Source organism: Sinocyclocheilus grahami, unplaced genomic scaffold, assembly GCF_001515645.1.
Source record: "Sinocyclocheilus grahami isolate Dianchi unplaced genomic scaffold, SAMN03320097.WGS_v1.1 scaffold707.1, whole genome shotgun sequence".
NCBI classification, from domain to species: Eukaryota; Metazoa; Chordata; class Actinopteri; order Cypriniformes; family Cyprinidae; genus Sinocyclocheilus; species Sinocyclocheilus grahami.
Window position 1 is genome coordinate 435,458 of NW_015505886.1, and position 10,173 is coordinate 445,630.

A 10,173-nucleotide genomic window follows, 5' to 3' on the forward strand; every position below is an offset into this window, starting at 1 on the left:
ATATATATATATATATATATATATATATATATACACACACACAGACACAACCTGTAACAGGAAGGTTTGTAAAACATTTGTTTTATGTGTTACCCAGCAGTTTTGTTTAGATATTTTTATACAGTCATTTGAAATCTACAAAACAGATTTATAATAAAGTTAGAAACTGTCACGGTTCACTACTGTGAGGAGACGAGGAGTGGAATTCAAACATATAGGATTTAATAACATCCAGGGAACAAGGAAACACACATAGCAAGGGTAGACATATACAATTCCGGACAAATTGAACTAAATGGGGACAGGAACAGGAAGGACCAAATAAGGGCAAGGAACGCACATGGGGAGCAAAACGCACACAAAACAAGGAACAGAGTCTGACATTACTCCCCCCACCCGGAAGGTGCGTCCCGCGCCGTACAACATCCAACAGGGAGGGGGGGGGGGCGCTCTGGAGGCCTCTAGGAGCAGGGTTCCAGGACGGAAGGCCTCCAGGGCGGCACCCGTTCCAGGACCCATGGCGGATCTGGCAGTTCGGGGCACCATGGCAGATCAGGCAGCTCGGGGCGCCATGGCGGAGCAGGTAGTCCAGGAGGCCTTGGCAGAACAGACAGTTCAGGGGGCCATGGCAGATCAGACAGTTCAGGGGGCCATGGCGGATCAGACAGTTCAGGAGGCCATGGCGGAACAGGCAGATTAGGAGGCCATGGCAGAGCAGGCAGACTAGGAAGCCATGGCAGAGCAGACAGTTCAGGAAGCCATGGCGGTGCAGGCAGACTAGGAAGCCATGGCAGAGCCGCCTCCGAGGCCTCTACAGGCCCTCTAGATTACAGGCTCTGAGGCCCTCCGTGGGCCAGATATAGGAACATGAGCCCTCCGTGGGATAAGCTCAGGAACCGGAGCCCTCCGTGGGCTAAACTCGGGAACAGGAGCCTTCACTGGGCTAAACTCGGGGACAGGAGCCCTCACCGGGCTAAACTCGGGGACAGGAGCCCTCACCGGGCTAAACTCAGGAACAGGAGCCCTCCGTGGGATAAGCTCAGGAACAGGAGCCCTCTATGGGCTAAACTCAGGGACAGGAGCCCTCACTGGGCTAGATTCGGGGGCTGGAGCCGACACTGGAGCGAGCTCTGGGGCTGGAGCCGACACTGCAGGGAGCTCTGGGGCTGGAGCCGACACTGGAGTGAGTACTCGGGCGCGGAAGAGGACCCTGAGCCAGTCATTTCTCCTCTTTCTCCTCTTCTGATTACGGGTGAACTGGGTGGCCGTGAAGTGCTTGTCCTTGCGGTGGCCGGCGGGCCTGACTCGGGAACAGCCAGCGGGCTTGAGTGAGCCCGGAGACAAAGGAGCGAGGAGACGAGGAGTGGAATTCAAACATATAGGTTTTAATAACATGCAGGGAACAAGGAAACACACGTAGCAAGGGTAGACATATACAATTCCGGACAAGGGAGAACAGAACGGGCTAGAACTCAAATAGGGCAGATATTGAGGGGCAGACAGGGGAGGGGGATAACTAATAACAAGGAACACCTGGAACTAATAGAACTAAATGGGGACAGGAACAGGAAGGACCAAATAAGGGCATGAAAGGCACATGGGGAGCAAAACACACCCAAAACAAGGAACAGAATCTGACAGATACATTATGATGTAAAAATTACAAAGTCAGTATTATACAGTCACCACATTAATTTAGTATTCAAGTCTTCTCAGTGTCCTCATCATGCTTAAGTTTTGAGACATTGGGCACACAATGTGCTCTTTTGGTCCCTAAATGTTCCACAGACCCAAATTTTGAGCTGTGTGATGAGACTTTTGATTGTGATGAGCTAAAAACTGAACCGATGTCTGCTCCTGATAGTGATCCAGATGAACTGTAAGCAGAACTTCCCATAGACCTTGTGTCCCACCTCTCATCTCCACTCACTGGGGAAAATGGAATCAGGACATTTTTGAAAATTGTTGTAGAACAAAATTTTCATATTTAACATTTTCAGTATATTCCCTAAAAGTAAATGGAGCTTTCTGCATGGAACAAGGAGGAGAAAATTAATTGATTTTAAGGGGAAAAATGGCAGATAATTTTAATACATTATGCATTTTATTAACCAGATAAAGATTTATAAAATCATTTTTATCCCTGTTTTATCTATTAGATTTATATATTAAAGTAATGGCTTAATCACCCCTTATTACATCTGTGTAGAGTTATGTGTGAGTTATGTCATCTGTGTAGTAGTTTATAAGTTTATAGTGATCCAGATGAACTGTAAGCAGAATTGATCACAGACCCAAAATTTCCCACCTTTCATCTCCATTCACTGGGGAAAAACAGAATCAGAAACTTTTTGGAAATTGTTGTAGAACAAATCTTTATATTAGGTGTCTTTAAATACTATGTACATGATAATAAAATGACGAATTGTTAGATACAACATACCTATTGTTTTCATGTTGAATTGCAAAACACTTTTGCTGCTATGGAGGGGTATATGGATAAGATTAGGTGGTTTGGCTAGGTTTAAGGGGTAGAGGTAGGGTCAACAGTGTAATTATAGTTGTAATTACAGAAATGAATTACGGATGTAATTACAGAACAGTATTTTCAAATAGAAGTAATACTGTAATACTTTAAGTAAATAGATATAAATTGTAAGTACATAGTAGTTAAGGACACTTAATATAAAGTGGGTCCCAAAATTCTTATATTTAACATTTTGAATGTATTCTCTAAAAATAAATGCAGCCTTTGGTATGGAACATGCAGGGAATGAATTGATTAATGGCAGATGACTTTCAAGACACTATGAATTTTATTAACCAGATAAAGATTTACATCATTTATTTAATTTATATAGTTTTATCTTTAAAATTTAAAGAATAAATTAATGGCTTAATCACCATTTATTACATCTGTGTAGAGTTGATATACAAGGTCTGAAACTTCTAATGTTCAGTGAAAGCATGTGCTTAACCTTCAGACAACACTGATCATCAATCTCAGGTCAAAACTAATATTACATCAGCTGTTGTTTTATATTTTATATAATGTTTGTATTTTTAACAACCCTGTTTTATCCATAATGTTATTTTTCAACAAAATTATATTTTCCAGAATTAAAGAATCTAATCATGCTATATCTTATCTTTTCTTACCATGCTATAAGAAAGACTCCACTTTTTTTTAATGGGGAATTGTATTACACTACACTTAATTCAATATCAGTTCATAATGGGAAACCAGAGTGTACAGCAATGGTAGAAAGTTCTGAATAAAACAAAAGACACTCACAGTTTGTTGGTAATTCCATGCTGTTACATATTTTCAGGACCCCTGACTCATATTTTGAGGTGTGCCATGAATCTCTGGGACGTGATGATCCAAAATATGACCTGCTTTCTGCTCCTGATACAACTGAACCATGAGCTAAACTTCCCAGAGACAATGCGTCTGACCTGTCATCTTCACACACTGGATGGAAGGATGAATGAATGAAGGAATAAAATTTTGTGGGAAACTGTTGTAGAAAAATATCTGATTTTAATGGTTTCAGTTTTCTCTAAAAGTAAATGTAGCCTACTGTATGGAATAAGTACATGAAGCAAATAATTTTTTTTTTGTCAAGAGAATCAATGATGGGTGACTTTCCAAACATTATGCAACAACGCTTTATTAACCAGATAGGACTTATAAAATAATTTCCTATGAAATTATATAGAGAGAGATATTTGATATCTCAAATGATGACATTGTATTCATTGTTAGATACAGTCAAGAAGGTCAAGAGGTGGAAGAGACCACAATAACAATTTGGGCGGGGAGCCGTGACTGGGCTAGATCCGGGGGCTGGAGCCGACACTGGAGCGAGCTCTGGGGCTGGAGCCGACACTGCAGGGAGCTCTGGGGCTGGAGCCGACACTGGAGTGAGTACTCGGGCGCGGAAGAGGACCCTGAGCCAGTCATTTCTCCTCTTTCTCCTCTTCTGATTACGGGTGAACTGGGTGGCCGTGAAGTGCTTGTCCTTGCGGTGGCCGGCGGGCCTGACTCGGGAACAGCCAGCGGGCTTGAGTGAGCCCGGAGACAAAGGAGCGAGGAGACGAGGAGTGGAATTCAAACATATAGGTTTTAATAACATGCAGGGAACAAGGAAACACACGTAGCAAGGGTAGACATATACAATTCCGGACAAGGGAGAACAGAACGGGCTAGAACTCAAATAGGGCAGATATTGAGGGGCAGACAGGGGAGGGGGATAACTAATAACAAGGAACACCTGGAACTAATAGAACTAAATGGGGACAGGAACAGGAAGGACCAAATAAGGGCATGAAAGGCACATGGGGAGCAAAACACACCCAAAACAAGGAACAGAATCTGACAGATACATTATGATGTAAAAATTACAAAGTCAGTATTATACAGTCACCACATTAATTTAGTATTCAAGTCTTCTCAGTGTCCTCATCATGCTTAAGTTTTGAGACATTGGGCACACAATGTGCTCTTTTGGTCCCTAAATGTTCCACAGACCCAAATTTTGAGCTGTGTGATGAGACTTTTGATTGTGATGAGCTAAAAACTGAACCGATGTCTGCTCCTGATAGTGATCCAGATGAACTGTAAGCAGAACTTCCCATAGACCTTGTGTCCCACCTCTCATCTCCACTCACTGGGGAAAATGGAATCAGGACATTTTTGAAAATTGTTGTAGAACAAAATTTTCATATTTAACATTTTCAGTATATTCCCTAAAAGTAAATGGAGCTTTCTGCATGGAACAAGGAGGAGAAAATTAATTGATTTTAAGGGGAAAAATGGCAGATAATTTTAATACATTATGCATTTTATTAACCAGATAAAGATTTATAAAATCATTTTTATCCCTGTTTTATCTATTAGATTTATATATTAAAGTAATGGCTTAATCACCCCTTATTACATCTGTGTAGAGTTATGTGTGAGTTATGTCATCTGTGTAGTAGTTTATAAGTTTATAGTGATCCAGATGAACTGTAAGCAGAATTGATCACAGACCCAAAATTTCCCACCTTTCATCTCCATTCACTGGGGAAAAACAGAATCAGAAACTTTTTGGAAATTGTTGTAGAACAAATCTTTATATTAGGTGTCTTTAAATACTATGTACATGATAATAAAATGACGAATTGTTAGATACAACATACCTATTGTTTTCATGTTGAATTGCAAAACACTTTTGCTGCTATGGAGGGGTATATGGATAAGATTAGGTGGTTTGGCTAGGTTTAAGGGGTAGAGGTAGGGTCAACAGTGTAATTATAGTTGTAATTACAGAAATGAATTACGGATGTAATTACAGAACAGTATTTTCAAATAGAAGTAATACTGTAATACTTTAAGTAAATAGATATAAATTGTAAGTACATAGTAGTTAAGGACACTTAATATAAAGTGGGTCCCAAAATTCTTATATTTAACATTTTGAATGTATTCTCTAAAAATAAATGCAGCCTTTGGTATGGAACATGCAGGGAATGAATTGATTAATGGCAGATGACTTTCAAGACACTATGAATTTTATTAACCAGATAAAGATTTACATCATTTATTTAATTTATATAGTTTTATCTTTAAAATTTAAAGAATAAATTAATGGCTTAATCACCATTTATTACATCTGTGTAGAGTTGATATACAAGGTCTGAAACTTCTAATGTTCAGTGAAAGCATGTGCTTAACCTTCAGACAACACTGATCATCAATCTCAGGTCAAAACTAATATTACATCAGCTGTTGTTTTATATTTTATATAATGTTTGTATTTTTAACAACCCTGTTTTATCCATAATGTTATTTTTCAACAAAATTATATTTTCCAGAATTAAAGAATCTAATCATGCTATATCTTATCTTTTCTTACCATGCTATAAGAAAGACTCCACTTTTTTTTAATGGGGAATTGTATTACACTACACTTAATTCAATATCAGTTCATAATGGGAAACCAGAGTGTACAGCAATGGTAGAAAGTTCTGAATAAAACAAAAGACACTCACAGTTTGTTGGTAATTCCATGCTGTTACATATTTTCAGGACCCCTGACTCATATTTTGAGGTGTGCCATGAATCTCTGGGACGTGATGATCCAAAATATGACCTGCTTTCTGCTCCTGATACAACTGAACCATGAGCTAAACTTCCCAGAGACAATGCGTCTGACCTGTCATCTTCACACACTGGATGGAAGGATGAATGAATGAAGGAATAAAATTTTGTGGGAAACTGTTGTAGAAAAATATCTGATTTTAATGGTTTCAGTTTTCTCTAAAAGTAAATGTAGCCTACTGTATGGAATAAGTACATGAAGCAAATAATTTTTTTTTTGTCAAGAGAATCAATGATGGGTGACTTTCCAAACATTATGCAACAACGCTTTATTAACCAGATAGGACTTATAAAATAATTTCCTATGAAATTATATAGAGAGAGATATTTGATATCTCAAATGATGACATTGTATTCATTGTTAGATACAGTCAAGAAGGTCAAGAGGTGGAAGAGACCACAATAACAATTTTCAGATAATTAACACTGTCTAAAATATAAATACCATGATTAAAGCCAACAATTCTTCAAAAGATTTAATGGGACACCAAAGTGTATTGTATTGGTGGTAAGTGTATAATAATAATTATTATTAAAAATAATAAATAAAAAAAGACACTTACAGTTTGGAGGTAATTCCATGCTGTTATATATTTTCAGGTCCCCTGAATCATGTATTGAGGTGTGCGATGAATCTCTGGAATGTGATAATCCCAAAATGTTCCTGCTGTCTGCTCCTGATAGTGATCCAAATGAACCATAAGCAGAACTTCCTATAGACTTCATGTCCCACCTCTTATCTCCACTCACTGGGGAAAAATAGAATCAGAAACCTTTTAGAAACTGCTGTAGAAATAAATTCTTATATTTAACATTTTCAATATATTCTCTAAAATAAATGCAGCCTTTGGCATGAAGAAAGGAGGAAAAGAATTGATTAATGGCAGATGACTTTCAAGACACTAATAATTTTATTAACCAGATAAAGATTTATAAAATAATTTTATCTTTGAAATGTATATATCTAATCAACACTTACTACATCTATGTAGAGTTGATATATATAAGGTATGAAACTTTAAATGTTCAGTGAAAGCAGGTGCTTAACTTTCAAATAACACTGATCATCAGTCTCAGGAGGTCAAACTTAATATTACATTAGCTGCTGTATTTTATATTTTACATAAGGTTTGTTTACTTGACAACCCTGTTTTATCTAAAATGCTATTTTTGTATACAACAAATCACATTTCACAAAATTTAAAGACATATTTACATCATGCTATAAGAAAAACTAAAAATTTTGTAATAGGGAATTTAATTATACTACAATGAATTCAATATAAATTCATAATGGAACATTACTGGTGGAAAGTTCTAAATAATACAAAAACACTCACTGTTTGGTGGAAATTCCATGCTATTACATATTTTCGGAACCACTGTCTCATATCTTGAGGTGTGCGATGAATCTCTGGAACTTGATGAGCCACAAATTGACCTACTGTCTGCTTCTGATTGTGATACAACTGAACCGCGTGCTGAACTTCTTAGAGACCATGAATAAGATCCCTGTTCACTGACTGTAATAATGCAAGCAGAGAGCAGGTTATTTGCACACCATTTACATTTATGCATTTGGCAGACACCTTTAAAGGGGTCATATGATGCGATTTCAATTTTTCCTTTCTCTTTGGAGTGTTACAAGCTTTTGGTGCATAAAGAAGATCTGTAAAGTTGCAAAGACTAAAGTCTCAAATCCAAAAATATATTCTTTATAAAAGTTAAGAGTCAACCACGCCCTCCTAAAACGGATCGTTCTAACACCGCCCAAATGTTCACGCAAAGAAAGAAGGCGTAACTTTTATTCTCGCTGTAGTATTGTTGCTGCCGCCGCCGCCATGTCGTGAAGGCGCTGTGTGTTTCCTTGTGAAAGTGAAACTACTTTGTTTGGAGCCGCTCCTTCGTCAAATCTGCCGGCCATGGCGTTCTCAAGCTCGCCGCCGCTCACTCAAGCCCGCAGTGTGTGACGCTGTGTGTTTCGTTGTGAAAGCTGTGTTTGGCCTTCCAAAAGAGGACGATATCCGCTTCGTCATGCCTAGAGCTGATCCGTGCTGGTCGCTGAGGAAATACATCAACTTCGCGCTGTGAATCGCCGGATCGGCTTTCACCGTGGACGAAGCGGAGTCCAGCCCGGGGTCGTCACATGTGGTTGCTGCAACCCCGCCAGCCGCTCCTTCGTCAAATCTGCCGGCCATGGCGTTCTCAAGCTCGCCGCCGCTCACTCAAGCCCGCAGTGTGTGACGCTGTGTGTTTCGTTGTGAAAGCTGTGTTTGGCCTTCCAAAAGAGGACACAACTAGAAATCACTGGTTAAGTTGAATTTACAACACTGTTCCAGAACAGTTCAACCAAAATATTCAGATGTGTGCAGCGCATTTTGCGGAGGCTGAGGACTGTTTCCTGTGAGAGTAGCCTACAATGCCGGTGTCTGTTTTTATAAAGTGGGGCAGTTCAAACTTTGCAAGGACAGGCTGGTGCTTCTGACTCACAGCCTGTAAGTACGTTTTTTATATTTAAAGAATTTGCCACTGACGATTCAAACGTGAGTTCTGAGCAGTGTAGAGTAGCGCTTGTTTGTCGTTTCTCCAGACATGGTCTTATGTTTACGCAGCGTGATACGCAACGCAACGCGTAAAAAGACAGTATAAGTCATTATAATCAGTAATTATGTCCCCACTGGATGCATCAAATGCCTCGCTTGTAATGGGTTTTATTGGTTTTGTCTTGTCGCGTCGGGACACAGAGCATCACAGTATGTTAAGGGGTGTAACATTTCCGTCACACGCTTGAGGCATTCAGCCAATCACAACACACTGGATAGCTGGCCAATCAGCGTACACCTCGCTTTTCAGAACGATGAGCTTTGTAAAAATCGATGCATTTTAGAAAGGCGGCGCATAGAGGAGCAACAATAATGTACATTATGTGAAAAATAATGTGTTTTATTAACCTTAAACCGCATAAACACATAGCATTACACCAAACACACAACATAATGTTCTTTTTTAGCAACGTCATGACCCCTTTAAAAAAACTTACATATGAATGGAGTGTATCTATTATGTCAACAATATTAACATAGCTGATTAGCTGATTTTTCTCTAAAGTCAGTAGATATCACCCTTCTTGAGAGTTGTATCTGGATGGGAGTCCATCTGAGAAAATCTAAAAATCTAAAGTAATAAGTGTTAGTGCTGAATATACCGTTTATGTTTGTCCTAATACACCTGTATAATATAGTGATGGAGACACTAAACTATTTAAAACTTGACTGAAGAGCACTAAACAAACAATGAAAGGAAACACATCTGAGATTATGTGTAGATCCTTATACAATTTCATGATTTCACTCACTTGTTTGTGATCTAATGTGCACTCTCTCTTGCTGCATTCGTTCTTTTGCTCTTCTTTTATTATTGATTCTTTGTAAAATCTTTCTGTCTATTTCAAAATGGCAGCCGTTGTTTTGTGCCACTGTCTCCTCAATCTTCTCCAGCAGCTCCTCGATCTGAGTGTGGTCACTCCTGTTCTGATTGTTGAGAACATGATATCTGTTCCCACATTTGTCCAGCAGCCGCTGGAGATCCTGCCCTTCACTCTCAATGTGCTGCTCTATAGATGTGTCTAACAGAGAGTCTCCATGAGTGAACAGCACTATAGTGTGACTCCAGACTCTCTCACCGAGAAGATCCTGATGCCCCTGCAATGCTTTTCTTAGATAATCTTTAAATCTAGTTTCCACAGGTATGATCAGTAGTACAGCGTGTGGTCCTGGAGGACACAGAGACACACTAAGCACAATCTCCTGTTTCAGTAGCTCAGGACTGAACGCTACAGGTTCATTAATCCACCATCCTGGAGCTTCAATGACAGTGATGTGTCTGTCTGCTACTTCTCCATGTCTCCTCACACACTGAGCAGATCTCTTCAAATCAAACTCCTCTCTGCCCAGGATGGTGTTTCCTGCTGAACTCTTACCAGAAAGTTTATACCCCATTAACACAATCCTCAGCTCTGAGAGATG

The 10,173-nt window shown here is 39.4% G+C and overlaps 1 protein-coding gene across 1 annotated transcript in view; it reads right to left on the bottom strand.

The window, feature by feature from the left end:
- Positions 1–4,446: 4,446 nt before the first annotated feature.
- LOC107559962 (GTPase IMAP family member 8-like) overlaps positions 4,447–10,173 on the bottom strand; it is a 40,480-nt gene continuing 34,753 nt past the window's right edge. Inside the window, exons 3-7 of the mRNA XM_016243990.1 lie at positions 9,504–10,169; positions 7,489–7,671; positions 6,712–6,897; positions 6,040–6,219; positions 4,447–4,673 (exon numbers count right to left, since the gene is read on the bottom strand). Coding sequence (XP_016099476.1) covers positions 4,447–4,673; positions 6,040–6,219; positions 6,712–6,897; positions 7,489–7,671; positions 9,504–10,169 — 1,442 coding nt within the window. The remainder of the gene's footprint in view (positions 4,674–6,039; positions 6,220–6,711; positions 6,898–7,488; positions 7,672–9,503; positions 10,170–10,173) is intronic.